The sequence below is a fragment of the Arvicola amphibius genome, chromosome 1, assembly GCF_903992535.2.
Source record: "Arvicola amphibius chromosome 1, mArvAmp1.2, whole genome shotgun sequence".
Lineage (NCBI taxonomy): Eukaryota > Metazoa > Chordata > Mammalia > Rodentia > Cricetidae > Arvicola > Arvicola amphibius.
The window spans coordinates 161,767,552-161,786,193 of record NC_052047.1 but is presented as its reverse complement, the minus strand read 5'-3'; the positions used below and the strand labels follow the sequence as shown (position 1 = coordinate 161,786,193).

Genomic DNA, 18,642 nt, shown 5'->3' with positions numbered 1-18,642 from the left:
TTTCTGATCTTTAGCGGAAGAATCAAGAGCAATTCTAAAGGTCAAACTTGCACATATTTATCAGAAAGATCAAATATTCAATCTACTTAATTTCTCCTTCCTTTAGGCGAGTTCTCGCCTATTTTTATTCATGGTGAAACGTAAGCTACATGCACCAGAGCTTCAGTGGATGTTAGAAACTTTATTTCAGCATTCTCATTTTATAAATTAAGTTTCATGCTTCTGTAAAGTCAGATTTTGTTAAAGAAACTTCAAATAAGGTCCATGACACCATGATTCTTCTATTTAAAATACTATTGTCACGGGCCAAGTTTGTTGGTTAAATTTGTGAGTATGGTAATAGGATCTGGACATTTCTGGCACCCTCTCCTCAGCTGCCCAAGGACCTAGCTGGGGGCGTCTTCCTGGACACCTGGGAACCCCTCTAGAGTCAAGTCTCTGCCAACCCTAGAATGGCTCCCTTAATTAAGATATATAATTCCTTGTTCCCATATCCACCCTTCCTATATCCCAACCATCCTATTCCCCCAAGCTCTTCCCATCCTCCACTTCACACTTTTCTCTCCCCATCCCCCCTTCCCCCCATCCCACCCCACCCCCATGTTCCCATTTTTTGTCCGGCAATCTTGTCTACTTCCAGTATCCAGGAGGATAACTACATGTTTTTCTTTGGGTTCACCTTCTTATATAGCTTCTCTAGGATTTTTTACGAATTATAGGCTCGATGTCCTTTATTTATGGCTAGAAACCAATTATGAGTGAGTACATCCCATGTTCATCTTTTTGGGCCTGGGTTACCTCACTCAGGATGGTGATTTCTATTTCCATCCATTTGCATGCAAAATTCAAGATGTCATTGTTTTTTTACCACCGAGTAGTACTCTAATATGTACAGCATGGACGGGCTCACTGTGAGCCTTGTCAGTTTGGTTGCTCACCTTCCTGGACTTAGAGGGAGCTGGGAGGACCTTGGACTTAACATAGTGAAGGGAACCCTGATGCCTCTTTGTCTTGGAGAGGGGTGGAGTGGGGGTATGGGTGGAAGGGAGGGAAGGGAAGGGGGAGGAGGAGGGGAGGAGATGGAAATCTTTAATAAAAAAAAAAGAAAAAAATTTGTGTACCTGTTTCCCAAAATGCTGTTTGTTTATTCAATGATGCTTATTTCTTTATTTACTAATAATTCATAATTCTTATGAATACACAGTATTCCAGGTGCCTCATGAGGTATTGGAGATGTACAATGAATGGGCTCTGCCTTCAGGAAAAACCACTAGAGGTACAGATGACAACGTGACAGGATAATGTATAATCACATGAGGTTACTGGATGGGTAGAGACAAGATGCTTTGCAAGGGTCTTTAGTGCAATGCTGAGTACCAGTGAAGGCACCGTGAAGATGTGATGAACACTCAATAATTACTCTTCATTAAATAGCAATGAGTCAGGCAAAAGACACTGTGTAGATGAGGTCAGAGTATTCCAGGCAACAGAAAGTCCCTGTTCAGAAGCCTGAAGCAAAATATCCAGGAGCTACCTTCTGTTAAATGGCTATTTAACGTGATGTCATTGTATAGTCTAATTATCTTCTCGTGTGGCCATTGCACAGTCTAATTATCTTCTCCACGTGGGAAGGACTTACAAAACATATTCAAAGACCAACTGTGCATAAGACAAAAGCATGTGAAAATAACACCCTCAGGCTGCAGTGAAACCTGCTGAGTCTCCATGGATTCTCTATTAATGAATCTGATTCTCGAGAGTATTAAAAGTAGTATTTTTTTAAAAAAAAATTATTTATTTATTATGTATACAATATTCTGTCTGTGTGTATGCTTGTGGGCCAGAAGAGGGCACCAGACCCCATTACAGATGGTTGTGAGCCACCATGTGGTTGCTGGGAATTGAACTGAGGACCTTTGGAAGAGCAGGCAGTGCTCGTAACATCTAAGCCATCTCTCCAGCCCCTAAAAGTAGTATTGATCTTGTTCTTATCTCTTTGTTCACTACTAATTTAAAGGAATGCATAGTATTTTGCAGCCAGGAAGCATATATTTATATTATGACTACTCATACTTTTAGTAGGATTTCTATCTGAAAAGGACAACATGTGCAAAAACAATGAAGATGGTGACTAGCTATTTTGTCAAGAAATGGCTAGGGATTGCTAACATCATTAGCAATCTGGTCGTCCTAGCATGCAACCAGGACATAAGCCACATAGCTCTCTTCCCTAGGGATACTGTCTTATGTTAAGTAAGTTACTCAACCAGCTTTTCTTCATTTTGTGTTTTGAAATGAATGCAGCAATAATGCTGAAACCAGGAAGAGTTGGCAAACTGGGAAACTCAGCTGCTTTCCACACAGATTCTGGAAGTCACTTTCCAGAACACTCAGAAAGATAGAAAACTGAAGATGACTATGTGCATATAAATATACCAAAAGGCTAATCCTTAGAATTTTCCCACTTAACCTATTAATTTAATAATTAGAAATTAATAGGTGGTGCATATTCATAAAAGAGATTTTTGAGTAGAAACAATGTGAAATAGTGTCATGTTCTAAAGGGGTTATCCCTCAAATGAGCTCATTTTAATTCTGGAGATTAGCTTGGATTACAAACTCATTGTTAACTAATTAAAATATATGTTGAGATGAGACAACATTATAGTAAAATGAAATAAAATAGATGAAACAAGTTCTTTTGAACCCATTCAATTAAGTTTGTGTCCATGAGGAATCTAAGTGCTGAGCAGGCAAGTAGATCAGATCCGCCTGACATTCTTCCTGTGGTATTTGACAAGTGTGCTATATGTAAGTCATCCTGTTAATGAAGGTTATTATCTTGCCACTTAGCAGGCTGTGGTAAAATTAATTTCCTTTGAAACACATGCATCCGTTTGCAGTCCTTGCATCTTTAAACTTTGCTAAAAGGTGGGAGCTGACTTTAGAATCCATTTTCTTCTGTTGACATTCATGAAGAGTATTCTGTTCTGGATGCTTTGCTTTCCTGGACCATCCTTCTGGGCTATCATGAACACTGGAGTAGAATGTAGATGCTCAGAAGACAGAAGGACAAAGCTGTCTTCTCTCGGGACCCTCTTGTCAAGTAAATTGTTCAACCTACTGCTTCTTGTTTTGTTGCACAATATAACTAACGGAGTCATCATTATTTCATTAAGCTTTCTCAGTTCTCGAAAAGAATGTTGTGCTCTACGCAGTTCTTTATAAGAGCATAAAAACTGTGAAAGCCCTGTACTTTCATAAAAATCCTAAGATCAGTATTTAGTTGTCATACTCACTTTTGATATTTTACTATATTCTATTTGGAAGATTTTTTTTTTCTGTCTCAACTGAAAACAGTGAAATTACTGATTTGATTTTTTTTTAAACAAGTGATCAGATCACTCATTTTGAGGACTACGTTTTACTAGAGACTTGGGTGTGGTGGCCAAGACGGCGACTCTGAGTGCAGAAACTGCCAGCACGACTGTGAAGCCGAAGGGGTGTCAACTTGGCAGTCACAATGTGAAATACTGTGTGGCAACAGTAACTGCACCGGATTCGACCACAGTGGGAAGTGCAATACCATGCATGATTGCATATCATGACTTTACCTGAGGGGACAGCTTTAGAATACATTGGTTGTGAGAGAGAATATAGGACATTGCTGAATGTTCTTCATACAGACGACGGAGCAGTAACTGAACCAGCCCCTTTGAGCGTTATCATTTCCCTGTGGCATGGAATCTTGTTAGTTACTTGGAACTTAGTCATTCTTCTAGCAAATTCAGACTGAAATACTTTGTCTGGGCATGCTAGACAGGGACCAGTGTATGAGTTTGACTCTTCATAAGTCTTATGGATAAACTCCATGAAATGAAATCCCAGGGATTTTCTTTTCAAAAATATTCACTAAGAAATCTCCAAAGGGCATGAGAGATAAATAGGTGTTGACATTGGACACGGGTTCCCAAAAATGTGAACTCAGACAAAAGGAATCATGTATGTGGAGAAGACAGATTGACTGTTAACATACTTAACATTTTAAAAAGATTTTGTTCCGTTTAATTCAAACATCACCACCTGCAAGATGTACAGGCACCTCAAGGAGCATCCTCTAAGATACTTACCAAAAAGTTAGGCGTATTGCCTCATTACCCAAGTGATTCTTGTTAGAACAACCAAAAAAATATATATAAAACAATTCTTTTATTTGTGTGGGTGGCATACAACAATAATATTTAAACTGTTTAAACATGTAGAACATGAAGATAGTATTTATTCAAGTGGTTTTATACCAACCGATGGGGGAATAGAAAAAGAAATCTATATTATTGAGAAAGAAATATGAAGAGTTTTGAGTTGATTCAGTCTAGCAGATTGTTCTAAATTAGTTTACTTTATAAAAGTAAACATGTTTTCTCTATACCTGCTTTTGGCACAGGCCCTGATGAATCCCTCAGGTGCCGGGTTGACTATTGACTGGTCTTGCCCTTCTCTCTTTGCCCATTACCATGCTTACCATGATACGGAAATGATGCTCCATCTAAACTGAAAATGTTATCACACTGCTTTCGAAATACAAACCTACTAATGTTGCTATTAGCTGTAAACCTACATTTAAATCCTTTATTCCAACTTCCATCAACATTTCTCCGTCCAGTGAACTTCACTCTGCTTCTCAAATATGATGAACTTTCTTCCTTTTTCCCCTCTGAAACTTCCTGACAAGTTTGTTTTAAGTCATATCAGTAAAGCCTCACCTGAACCAGTACATTCCTCGGAAGTTTCCTTAACCTTTTTGCTTTCAGTGGGAGAACACAGACCAGCTCTAGATCCCCCACGGCAAAGGGATGCCATATCAAAGCTTTGTACCCTCTGTGCTTAGCGTCTGCTGGGTGGTCTGGAAATTTAGATCAGAGACAGGATACACTGCTCTTCTCTTCAGACCCAGTGCTTACATACTGCTGTCCTTAGAGGGCCGGGCCAAAAGACCAAGAAAACGGCCCCATTCCATTTTTGACTAGAGGCTGTGGGTTTCTTTTTAACAAAAATAGCAGTCTTTAAAAAGTATCTACACCTCACAGTTTAGTATTCTCAAAAGAATAATCATAGTAAATAAAAACTAGTTTACTGTCTGTTGCAGTGTCTCCAGTATATAGGGTAATATTTATTGGTGTTGGGTTTGTTGTATTAAAGTATCTACCCATTTTCTTTCCAGATACTTCTTCAAAAATGGCGATGGTATCAGAATTCCTCAAGCAGGCCTGGTTTATTGACAATCAAGAACAGGAATATGTTGTAAGTAGTCAAAATTTTATGAAGTAGTTACCATGTTAAAACAGACATCAAAGGCCAGGCGGTGGTGATGCACACCTTTAATCCCAGCACTTGGGAGGCAGAGGCAGGCTGATCTCTGTGAGTTTGAGGTCAGCCTGGTCTTCAGGGGCTAGTTCCAGGACAGGCCCCAAAGCTATAGAGAAACCTGTCTCGAGAAACAACAGCAACAAAAAAATTAAAAAATAAAAATAAAAAAACCATACTTCAAGAATAATGAACAAACGGAGATTAATTTATGTCTCTCATATACATAGCAAGCTGTAAAATCTTCCAAAGGAGGTCCTGGGTCAGCAGTGAGCCCCTACCCATCCTTCAATCCATCCTCGGATGTTGCTGCCTTGCACAAAGCAATCATGGTTAAAGGTGAGTGTGTATTCATAGAAGAGTTCCCTCTTGAACTGTTCACAGAAACTGCTTAACAGTTATTGGGAAATGAACCTGATACGAAGTCTTTCTCTAGGGACATAGAAAATTTACATAATAGCTTGTACCTATAATATCAGTACTAGAGTGTCTGAGGCAGGAGAATAGCCATTTGAGGCCTACATGTGCTGTGTACTCATTTGCTGCCTCCAAAAGAGGAAGGACACCTTCCTTTCAGTACTTATGAAATTTTGGTCAGTGATGAAATCCCCATTGCTGTAATAGAGGTCCTTACCTGCCTGTTTCTAGTAGAAATCAATGTTTAAATCAGAACCTGTGATCACATTTAGGGTTTGAGCATGCATATGGAACACGGGTGTCCAGAAACTACTAATTGGCTCTTCATTTTCCATTCACATTAATGAGATGCCACCTTACGTTCTTCAGCGTTTTGAGGACCATGACATTCATTTTCTAGGCTAATGTAGTTCTCTTCCTCAACGTTGTTATGCTGTGTCTTGACCACCAGCTTGATAATGAATCATTTTATGGCAATTGTTGGTGATTAAGAAAATTGATGTTAAAGCCTCAGATCTTTATTTCCAGGTGTGGATGAAGCGACCATCATTGACATTCTTACCAAGAGAACCAATGCTCAGCGCCAGCAGATCAAGGCAGCATATTTGCAGGAGACCGGAAAGGTGCGAGAACAGTGAACTCAGACGATCATTTGTTCATGTCTATATAAAATTGCATTCTGAAGCTCAGTTCCTAGCTCTTTCTATTTTAAACCTGTTGACCCATTATCACTGAAGCAGGAATCGCAGTATTTGTCTCCTTGGTTGCAATAGGATGACTTCTAGCAAATTCGGTTCACACACTGACCAATTAACTGCAAAGTTTTCCAGAGGTGATGTTTTGTGTTGGAGGCAAGCCATCAATTTAAGCCAAATAAGCATCGAAATTAGTGTGGGAGAAACAAAGAATTTGTTCTGATTGAAGTGCAGGGTTTTTTGTTTGTTTGTTTATTTAACTACAACTAAAAATGAGCTGCTTTATGAAGAAACAAACTTGATATTTCTCGTGGCAAGTGTGGATAGCTTATTTTTAACTGGGTGCAATAAGAATACTGGAAGGTATCATTTTTTTAATTATAGTGTTTGTTAGTCCAATGAAAAGCATGGAACGACTTTGTGTTCTGAACGTTGCTACTCCTTTCCCGTAAGGAACACAGAAAACACAGTCCTTTAGGAAGTTTTTATAGTTGCAGCAAATTTCATCTCATCCTCTAGATTAAAAAATTGAGACTGCATCCTAAACATCCAACATGCTTTCAAAACATCCAACATGCTTTCACAACATCCAACATGCTTTCAAAACAGAATGAGGGAGCTCTAGAGAATGACCAAAGTGAGAAATGTCAGGAGGTGCATGACTGTTGCCAACTCACTCTAATCCTTTTGTTTTTCCAGCCCCTGGATGAAACTTTGAGAAAAGCCCTTACAGGCCACCTGGAGGAGGTTGTGTTGGCTCTGCTGAAAACCCCAGCCCAGTTTGATGCAGATGAACTCCGTGCTGCCATGAAGGTAAATGATTTTTCCCCACAACAGGTTTTAAGACTTGTTTTATTTATATGATTGTTTTGCTTGAATATGTCTGTCTGTCTGTCGGGAGCTTAATCCCAGGCCCTGGCATCCATTCCAGACCCCTGGTCAGGGAGTGGCTCTGGACTACAAATCCCAGCATCCCTGGAGAAGGGGCAAGACCACTCGCACAGTGTATTTAAATGGGCTCCCAGAGAAGGAACACGTGGTCCTGGGTTTGCATGGGTTCCCTGCTTTTCTCTCTCCCCTTCTATGCTCTCGGCCACACGAGAGCACCACTGCTTAATCAAACATGGGCATTTTATTTGATTTAATCTGTTTTAATTGGATTTCTTTGCGCCATCGGAGTGGCTCATGTTGGAACATATTTCTAAGAATGTCCTCTTTCTGTGCCTGGGACTCTCAGAGGTCTACATTGAATCATATTATTGGGGATATGGATGGTTGTGAGTCACTACATTGATGATAGGAATTGAATCTGGGTCTTCCACCTGAACAAGTGCTTTTAACTACTGAGCCTTCTCACAGCCTTCTAAATGACTCTTTTTAAGGAAAATTCCTTTCTGAAAAAAATGTGCAGAACAAATCTGTGATTTACTATAACTGGGCCTTTATCATCTAGTAAGGACTGTCAATCATTTCAAATTCAGTGAATAAGCAAGTTAATATTTTAATGAATAAATTAGCAGATACATGAAAAATTAAATATTGTAACTAATGTTCTTTATGCAATTGAAATGCATGTATCAAATATCTACATTTTTAAATCTTTATATCAAATACTGAACATAAACTACTTTGTTTTTAGAACAATGTTCTGTTTTTTAAAAAATACGAACACAATTGACTAAGTGACAAATTACAGCACACTTTGTGTGGACAAAACAAGTTGATATCTTGAATGAAAGAATGTAAATGTACTTTCTTTTCTTTAAATTCAGGGACTTGGAACAGATGAAGACACTCTCATTGAGATTTTGGCATCAAGAAGTAACAAAGAAATCAGAGAAATTAACAGAGTCTACAGAGAAGGTCAGGTCTAGTATCTGAGTTCTTAGTTGGACAGTGTTATGATTTATGGCATGAGTGACCCTGGCAGGTTCCACTATGAAGCAGACAGATATGCCATGTGGAGAGAGCTTGGGTATAGAGCCTATTCAAGTGGGTATTGTGAGGGTATAAGGGTAATGGGTGTGAGGGGAAGAGATAGAGAAAGATAGAGGGACAGAGAGAGAGGAAAGAATAAGGGAAGGAGAAGCAAACACTGCCTCTTCAGAAGAACAGACAGACAGAGTGAGAAAGGAAGAGAGGAGACCAGCTTGTCTCCTTGGGAAGGGTAACAAGGGAAGGAGAGATTGGGAGTGGGTGGAGCTTGTCTCTTAAAGGGACTGAATACCCAGGTCAGCTCTTGTGTGATTTAGAAAGTCTATATTTTAAAATGTTCCCATCCTGGTTGATACATATTACTGGAATGCAGGATGAGATGTGAATTAGAAAACACAAGCCCCAATCCATATGCAGCTTACACCTTAATAGAAAATGTCTTCTGGGGCTAGTGAACACAAATTGTTAAAAAAAAAAAAAAAATGGATTCAGAACATTGGCTTTACATAGCTTTCTAACCACATTTCTATTGCCCTGAACTATTCTGTGCCTTCTTATTCTGAAAAGACTAAATAGTAAGAATAAATATTTCTGATCAGACCACTTTCCATCTATCTTTCTGATCTCTTGTTGGGAACTTTAACTTTATCATTCAACTCCTCTTTCTCTGTGCTTAAATGGATACTTGGCATGAAAGACTATCAGTGACTCATTGCACACAGGCCTCGAGTCAAATGATTCAGTCCTCACTACACAGGGGATGGCTGCGCACCTCTAGGGATTTTCTAGTTCCTCTGAACTATTGGCTTTTTTGTTTTGTTGAACTAGTATGTGACATCATGAAGAATCCTGTGTCCGACCCTCTTACCAAGCACTCAGGGGACACCATTGCACACTGTTTTCAGTTTTAGTACATGAGTCAGGGTGGGGCCATTTTCAATCACATCATTTCTCAGTAATAATAATTCAAGAGACAAAATTATTAATGTGTTTGATAAAATTCAGTTTTCAAAGGTAGACATCCACATTTCTCTATGATCCTAATGATAAGGTCCAGAAGAAGCTTAAGGTGCTACTTTTACTTTGCTACAAATTCAGTTATTTTTTTCCATTAAAGCACTATATTTTAAAATAGCCAATGAGATTTAAATTAACACAGCACACTTGAAATTGAACATATTGAGTATTTATAAATTTAATGTAAATAAATAGCCAATGTTCAAGCAAGTACTGTTTTTTTCTTTTAAATACTGATCTATCCATTCCAATGATTAAATTTTCACATATTTCAGAATGATTTGGTAAAGCCTGTTTAAATAATTCCTTCTTGTTGGCAAGTATGTATGACTAAATTTTCATGCACAGTATTTCTCAGTTTCCTTCCATCAGTCTATACAAATTATTTTATAGCCTAACATTCAGCTGCACAAGTTTATCCATTTTCATAAAAATATTTTGAGATATGTTACACAAGTCATTCAACCATGTAAACTATCAGTGAATGTAGAAATCATGATTTTTTTCAATAGTTTACTGAAAAAATTTATTTTCTCATCTCATAGAGCTAAAGAGAGATCTGGCCAAAGACATCACTTCAGATACATCTGGAGACTTTCGGAAGGCCTTGCTTTCTCTTGCCAAGGTATAACTTAGATATCTTTGCTACTATAAATAATAAAATTTTAGATTTGTGAGTGTTTTAAAAGAAGGAGAAACTCTTTCCTTTAAAATTAATACCACATAATTGATGAATAATACTTGTACATATTTGAGGAAATAATGTGATATTTTGATATATTTGTATTTTTTAATTAATTATTTTTAAGCTATCTTTTCTCATTTTATACACCAATCCCAGTTTCCACTCCCTCCCCTTCTCCTTCTTCCTCCATTTTCCTCCATTCCACCTCCATTCACACCTCAGAGAGGTTAAGGCTTCCCCTGGGGAGTCAACAAAGTCTAACACATTACTTTGAGGCAAGATGTAGAATTAACAATATAACAAAACTTCATAATCTTACTTTCTACTGCTTTTTCAGGTGAGATATTTGAAGCTTATTTTCTGGTCATTAAAAAATACCTGCTATGCTTTGATTATGTTCATCTTACTGTGTATGTAGTAATACCACAATGTACTCCTCGTCTCTCGGCCACACCCCTCAGACAAGGGATTGGTCAGCTACCCCATCACTTTCATTAGCATCCTCCAATATAGCCCCATACTGCCATCTCTGGTCATCATCAATGTATAGTCTGCATCCACGGGTTCATGTGTTTTAGGAAGCACATCTAAGTGAGGTCATGCCAACTTGCTTTGTTATGTCTTGCTTATGTTCCTCAGAGCAGCATTGCTGCAAATGATTGATACTGTTTTCACTATTTTTCCTCTAAAATTATATCTGATTTTAAGAGAATTAAGTGTATCCTATGATTACATCCTATAGAAAATCTTACACTATGTTGGGGCATTTTTCAGGGTGACCGTTGTGATGATCTGAGTGTGAATCAAGATTTGGCTGACACAGATGCCAGGGTAAGCAAGGGGGAGACAATATCAAAGAAGCAAACCTCCCTACCTTCTTATTCTCTCTGTCTGGAAGTCGATCACAGGTCCTGTGAGAAGCCAATGGTTTCTTAGTGTTTATTTCATTAGACATAGATTTTTGTAGGCCAGGAATGGAAGGTATAGTCTTTATGTTTCCAATTTATTTTATTGTTTAGAAAGTCAGAGATGACTAAAAAACAGTGAGAATCTGTCTGTCTTTCCCAAGAACTGTTACATTGAGAACATTTCAAATTTTGACTTTAAAATATAAGGACATAACAATATGCAAGCCCAGCCCCTTGGAGGGTAGTATAAGTTATTACCAATTTGAGATTTTCTTTTCTCTGTCTCTCAATTTGCTGGGACTAGAGGCATTCACAATTCATGCTCAGCTGGGAAAGGAATTTATTGCTGAATAAAGTTAAATCAAGAAACATATTGAACATTCTATTTTAATAGAAATTGTACAAAATATCAAAAATAATAATGATATATAATTGTCTGTAATAAAAATTACTCTTATTTTTGTGAATGTGCTTTCCCTTTTCAGACTATTAGGGCTCCCTGATATATATTTATGGAGACTGCATGATTAGTATGGTGAATGGTTTCATAGAAATTAATAGTTTAAGGTGGGTAGTGGTGGTGCAAGCCTTTAATCCTAGCACTTGGGAGGCAGAGGCAGGCAAACTCTTTGAGCTTAAGGCTAGCCTGATCTACAGAGCAAGTTCCAGAACAGCCAAGGGTATGTATAGAAACCCTATCTAGAAAACAAAATAAGAAAGGAAGGGAGGGAGGGAGGGAGGGAGGGAGGGAGGGAGGGAGGGAGGGAGGAAAATGTTTTAGAGTCAGTAGAACATATTTGTAACAAAAAGACAGAGATTATTATTTTCATTTGCAAAGGAGGAATAATTGTATTTAAATTGTTTCCTAAGATTGTACAGCTTTCAAATTTTACAGTTGAAATTTTTGTACAGAAATCATAGCATCAAAATTGCACATTCTTTAGTAGCTAATAAATGTGTACATAGAGGGAGGGAAATGCAAGATCTTATTGTGCTCACTCTCAAGAAGGACCAATCCCACTGATGCCTACTCTGATTGTATTAAGTACAGCATAAATGGTTATATAACCTTTGTTAAATATAACATTTTTTGTGTGTTTTTCATTTCAGTACATGGTCACATGTTTACTTATTGATTTTTTGACAGGCTTTGTATGAAGCTGGAGAAAGGAGAAAGGGGACAGATACAAATGTGTTCGTTACAATTTTGACTACTAGAAGCTATCCTCATCTTCGCAGGGGTAACAAGAAATTAGTTTTTCTCGAATGTGTTCATGGGAGAGCAAATATTCCTTTGGGAGGACAAGTGGGAAGAAGGAAAGAAAGAAAGAGGTCTTTCCATATCAAGTGGATGTAGCGATGCTGACCACCCAACCGCTATATGCCTATTTGTCAGCTTTGAACAGTCACTGTTCACACCACTGAGAACATACTTTGTGATTTTCGAGGGGGTAACATCCTTTATTTTCACCATTTCTATTCGTTTGAAGTTTTAGAGTAGTTATTACAAGAGGTATAAATTAAACATAACAAATGCTAGAAAAAAAATGATACAAAAACCTCTCTAGGGTCTAAATGAAGGAAAGAATATGCAGATGGTCCAGAAATAAGAGAGAGCAAAAGAAAACCTGCAAGTTCCCAAATATTCAGGGCTAAGACTTAGGGTCTGAATCCTTTGGAAGGGAGAGTGTAAAAGGGTAACACAAGGTTCGTTACTGTATACCAACAAGTCAAGTTCCTATATTAAACAAACTAAGTTTTGCGCTGAGGTTAGAATGGAAAGAACTATTAATTCTGCTGTGAAAGTAGTAAAGTCGTTAATCACCTGTCACTTCTGATAATGGTTGGCACTTGCAATATGAAGATGGAGTAGACATATTATGTGGAGTCATGCAATTAGCCTTTAAAATCTCACCGAAGTTCGCTGTACCCAAGTGACTCCTTGAATCAGTTACCCTGATTTTGCTAGAGTTTGTTAGAAGACAGGCTGCTTTGAAGATATCTTAACTTCGATTTCCTGTTCAGTGTTTCAGAATTACAGAAAGTACAGTGACCATGACATGAACAAAGTTCTGGATCTGGAAATGAAGGGTGACATTGAGAAGTGCCTCACCGCCATTGGTATGTATAAGTTGCAGAGGTAGAGCTCTGACTTGGGCTTGTACACTTGCAATCCACTCTGCCTTATCCAAAAATAACATATAAGACAAAACCACTGTAAATATGATGCATCTATGCATCTATGTTCAGAATGATGCAATGTGTAAGACTGATGAGGAGATAGGAAGGCCTTTTAATATAGCAGATGTTTAAGATATGCAGATGCAAAATATATTTTTGAGCTCCTGTTTATAAAGCAATGTTCCAAGCAGGCCATACTACCTGCTTATCAAGAGCAGCACATTCAAGTCTTGGTGTGACCACGTATTCAGTCTTGAGCACGTCCTGCATGATCTAATCTAGTAGATCTGGGTTAACTTCTGAAATCTGAACCTTTTACATGTCTCTTAGGGACATAGTCTGCTTCTGCAGCCTAGAGATCTGAATGTCTAAGGAGCTCTGATGTATATCAGTTCTGCTGTCCACAGATCCCACTTTGAGTAGCAAGATAAAGAAAAGACCCCTACAACTGTGCTACTATTTCATTCATATCAAGCTGCTTTATATTCATTCTGCTGCTTTACTGCCTTGACAAATGTTTGTGTACAACACAAACCAGGTATCTATGTGCCTGGCCCTTACACTGATTTCCCTATACCCACAGAGAGTATATTCAGGGTAGAGTCACTACTGAATATTGACAGGGGAAAAACTGCTGATAACCACCTTGTAGAAAGTCACTCTGTCCTCTAATAAACTAAACATCCTACATTAGGCAGGAGGGCCAGAACTCTTTTGGCAAAGTTATTTCCTATTTACTCAGTGTGTATCCTTATTTTGTGATGAATTCTTCAAGCGAAATTTGTATTTCTTACAGTGAAATGTGCCACCAGCGCCCCAGCTTTCTTTGCTGAGAAACTTTATGAAGCCATGAAGGTACTGGTCCACCTAGACACTTTACTTAGAGGACAAATATCTATAGATAGGAGAGCAGAGAGCCTAATGTTGCTTGAAAATCACAATATATATCTTTAAAAATATGCTTTGTGCAGTTTGAGGGGAAACGTGTATTTGAATAAACTTGTTGGATTTGTGCATTCTTTAAAAGGTGAATGTAAAAGTGATTGTGAGGTGAGCTAGCAAGACGTTTATAGGTGATTTATAATTTGCTTGAAACCTGAATCACCAGAAAAAGAGTGGTGCATTCCCCTCTTTTAGTGTGCTTCTTTAAGAACCTACTTCAACCAAGGTTGTGAGCTTTATGGTTTTGCCTTCCTAATTAGGCTTCTTTCTTGCTACAGACTAATGTGATCTTTTAAAATGTCATTCCATATTTAGAGAAGGAGAAGGTGGTATTCGTATGCACTTGAAATTCACTGTTACTTTATTACTCAGCAAGGAGTTTGCTATCCAGGAGGTGCCCCAGCACTTACTTTTTGAGATCTCAAGACAATGGTTAAGGAGTGATCCTGCCTTTGTAACCCACACATAATAAAGCTCAAGAGAAAGAGAGGGAGGCATGAAGAGAGCTAAGAACTGAAATCATATTGAGGATTCTGTGAAATGGTAAACATGTTTCCAATGCTTCTCAATCAAGACAGGCACAATAGGTCTAGTTGAATATTAGTTAATTCCTTCTCTGTATGGTATAAAAAAAGAACATATGCCCAAAACTTCAGGAGTCGAGATAGCTTTCTCTGATCTAATCGAAAACCTTAAGTCTGGGTCAATGAAATGACTCAGCAGATTAAAGGACTTGCTTTCAAGCCTGATGACCTGAATTCAATCCCTGGGACCCACGTGGTTGAAGGAGAGAACCAACTCCTGAAAGTTGTTCTCTGATCTCCTCATGAACACTGTACCGTGTACATCCATAAACATGCCCTTGAGTGTGCATACAGGGTTTAATATAATAAAAAATGTAAAAACTTGAGATTTAAGAAAGAGTAAGGTGTGAGTAAGTGAGCATGAAGGAAGAAGAGATAGGAAAATAAAGCAGGTCTGACTTAAGAGAGGAAAACAGCATACAGTTGGAATTGAGAGCAGAACCAGTTTTTTCAAGACAGCAGGTATGGTCAGGTTGACAGCCAATGGCTATAGAGTTATGAAGTGTAGGCAGAGGCTGCTCGTTCATTCCCGGATGCTCACACCCGAAATAATTACACAAAACTGTATTAATTAAAAAACTGTTTGGTCAATTACTTAGGCATATTTCTAGCTAGCTCTTATATCCTAAACTAATACATCTCAATTAATCTGTGCATCACCACAAGGTCATGGCCTACCGGCAAAGTTTCAGCAGGCTCTGGTAGAAGCGTCTGTCTCCTGTGGCGGCTACATGGTTTCTCATAGATTCTGCCTTCTTTCTCTCAGATTTAGGTTTAGTTTTCCCACCTAGATCTGTTCTGCAAAGCTACTGGCCAAAACAGCTTTATTCATTAACCAATAAAAGCAATACATAGACAAAAGGACTTCCCACACCAGTGAAGGACATTGTATGCCCTGAGAAGATAGTTGGTTCATTGTAGGAGAAATGGGCGAGTGCTGAAACAGTTATAATAGAGAGATTCGATTTATGACTTCAGAGAAAAGCAACAACACTTTGTTGTTGTGATATTTTGGTTGTGCTTTAACAAATAAAACTTGCCTGAAGATCAGAGTTTGCCACACTAGTTAGCTATAGAGGCCAGGCAATAGTAGCATACACCTTTTATCTGAGCACTGGGAGACAGAGGCAGATGATCTCTGTGAGTTCATGGCCACCCTGGGCTACACCAGCTTAAGTCAATCTAAAAGAGAAACAGAGCCAAGAGGGGGTGGCTCATACCTTTGATCCTAGCACTAGAGAGGTGGAGACAGGAAAGGCTGGGCTGAGAGAGGAACAGGAGTTGGGAAAAGACAGGAATTCAAAATTCTGTCTGAGGTTTGAGGGATGGCATTCAGTCTGACAACTTGTAGAGACAGGCTATCCCATTTGGTCTGAGGATTCTGTAGAGAGAGATAAGAACTAGTGGGTGGCTGCTCTGCTTTTTTTTCCCAGAGGATCTTTCAGCTTTCACCCCCTAAACTTTGACTCTGAGTTATTATCAAGACCAATTACAAATCTTGCTACATTTTACTGTTATTGGGTAGTTCAGATACATCAAAGACTGGATGGTGGAAAGCCAGTTAGAAAGCTGTAGAAACCCTTTACATCATTTGCTAATATAACTCCTGGTTTCTTCTTTCATTGCCACTTCTCCTTCTCCCCCTCTGTCTCTCTCTCTCCCTTTGTCTCTCTCTCCCTCTGTCTCTCCCTCTCTCCCGCAACTCTCTCTCTCCCCCCCCTCTCTCTCTCTCTCTCTCTCTCTCTCTCTCTCTCTCTCTCTCTCTCTGTGTGTGTGTGTGTGTGTGTGTGTGTGTGTGTGTGTTTGTGTGTGTGTGTGTTATGAAGAATGATATGCACAATGGGAAGAGAGGGAGAAGAGAAGAGCATATAAGGCTGATTTCTCTATGCAACATGTGTGGAAAGCATAAATGGGACTTCTTTTGAAAATCCAGCTTTTGATGAGAGATTTCCAGAATATAATGAAATCATGATCTGTCTGCACAGGGAGCTGGAACTCGCCATAAGGCATTGATCAGGATTATGGTCTCCCGTTCTGAAATCGACATGAATGATATCAAAGCATTTTACCAGAAGAAGTATGGAGTCTCTCTCTGCCAAGCCATCCTGGTATGTTTGACTTTTCGATAATGGCAACTCCATTAAAGAAAGTTCTTTGTGCAATATTTTCTGAAAGGAGAGCTGATGTGCTGTGCTGCAGATGTACATTGCATATATAAGACTGGCTCGGCTTCTTAGGGTGAATGATTTGTAAAGAAATTAAGCTTCACGTAATGAAATATAGCCTATCAAAGAACTAGCTGTATTTTTGAAGCACAGAAAAATGCTTAGTCTTTGCACATAAGCAGTCCTGAAATAGTCCAGAGTTCTTAGAAGTATTGATGCACATCGTGATTTATCTTATATTTAAAACTGAAGAATTACAAACTTAGTAGTAAAATTAATTTCTATTGTTTTACTTATTGCTAAATACTTTTCTATGCAAAATGTAAAAAATATATGTTCAAGTCATATTATTAGAATGTTGGAAGATAACACATAACAAGAAGTCAAGTGGGATGATCCTATTAGATGATAATTATTTAAATTCACATTATTTCCATTTGACAATTAAGATCAAGGAGAATAAAGGAGAAAATTATAGGCTGTAGTTTTCACTCTTTTTTGAGTGATTCAGATATTTCTTATACAGAGTATCAGATTATATCATACTTCTACTGATCATATGAGGTATTAATTCTTAGAAATACTTGCCTAATACACAACAATTATTTCAGAATAGACTTTATTCTTCAAACCTTTTGATGATCCTCTGCAGAAGGTTTAATTTAGATTCTCTTGAACACAGCTCTATCACACACAGTGAAGTACAACCAGCTTTGCAGCTGACTCTACAATTATCATTCTTTTACAATTAAAATAGCTTTTATTCATCATGATTTTGCATCATGTGAAATATACTCTCTTTTTTAACCAACAGGATGAAACCAAAGGAGACTATGAAAAAATCTTGGTGGCTCTGTGTGGCGGAAACTAGACGTCCCTGCAGCTCTGCAGCACTGTGATACAAGCGTCTCTTAGTTGCTGCTTTTCCTCTACCACATAGGCTTCCGTAGAAGAGCTGCTTTAGCAAACTCTAATTAGATAAAATCTAATTGCCCACTTTGAATAATATAGCCTAGGACTAAGTTTTATATCATACCTCAGTACAATAGAGAAATGTTTTATTAGTTATCGTTATCCCAAATTATAAATCCCTGTAAGCAAATTACTTGGTTAGCATTTCTGAGAAATAAGTTTATGTAAACTAAAATAAAATAATTTTATAAGACAATTGGTGTTATTGGCTCTTATATTTTGATTTTCTTTTTTTGTGTGTATGTATGTGTGTAATCAAACAATTAGTTTAGCAAAGAAGAAAAGTTAGTTTTCCCTATTTGAAGATGGTTTTAGGCATGAAATCACAAAGTTCTACCAGACAGCTTCTCCAAATAACCAACAATTTCCTCAAAATAGTAGGATACAAAATCAACTTGCAAAAAGCAGTGCTTTTCTGAGTACCAATATCAAGCATGCTGAGGAGAGCACTGTGGAAGCAGTCCAATTAACAATAACATCTAAAAACTAGGAATAATTCTAACTAGGTGCTAAAAGATATCCACATGCAAAGTTTTAAATCTCTGAAGAAAGGGACTGAGGAATACACTAGAAGGAGGAAAGACTTCGTTATGCTCAAGGATTAGTGGAATTGATATTGTTAAAATGGCCATTCTAGCAAAAGCAAACTCCATCAAAATCTCCATTCCACTCTTTGTAGAAATAGAAAAGAAATAGAACACACATGGAAGCACATAATACCTCAGGATAGACAAAGCACTCCTAAGCAATAAGAAAAAGTCTGGAAGGATTACTAGT

The 18,642-nt window shown here is 38.1% G+C and overlaps 1 protein-coding gene across 13 annotated transcripts in view; it reads left to right on the top strand.

The window, feature by feature from the left end:
• Anxa1 (annexin A1) overlaps window positions 1-18,061 on the top strand; it is a 156,097-nt gene extending 138,036 nt beyond the window's left edge. For 12 of the 13 annotated variants that reach the window (XM_038337964.1, XM_038337948.1, XM_038337931.1 and 9 more), the window contains 12 exons: window positions 5,222-5,301; window positions 5,595-5,703; window positions 6,310-6,404; window positions 7,176-7,289; window positions 8,249-8,339; window positions 9,974-10,053; window positions 10,888-10,944; window positions 12,169-12,262; window positions 13,047-13,142; window positions 13,999-14,057; window positions 16,714-16,836; window positions 17,708-18,061. In XM_038337964.1, the coding sequence (XP_038193892.1) occupies window positions 5,236-5,301; window positions 5,595-5,703; window positions 6,310-6,404; window positions 7,176-7,289; window positions 8,249-8,339; window positions 9,974-10,053; window positions 10,888-10,944; window positions 12,169-12,262; window positions 13,047-13,142; window positions 13,999-14,057; window positions 16,714-16,836; window positions 17,708-17,764 (1,041 nt within the window). In that variant the 5' untranslated portion in view covers window positions 5,222-5,235 and the 3' untranslated portion in view covers window positions 17,765-18,061. Of the gene's footprint in view, window positions 1-1,224; window positions 1,277-5,221; window positions 5,302-5,594; window positions 5,704-6,309; window positions 6,405-7,175; window positions 7,290-8,248; window positions 8,340-9,973; window positions 10,054-10,887; window positions 10,945-12,168; window positions 12,263-13,046; window positions 13,143-13,998; window positions 14,058-16,713; window positions 16,837-17,707 lie in introns of those variants that run through there. The other variant, XM_038337889.1, reaches the window with a different exon arrangement.
• The last annotated feature ends 581 nt before the right edge of the window (window positions 18,062-18,642 follow it).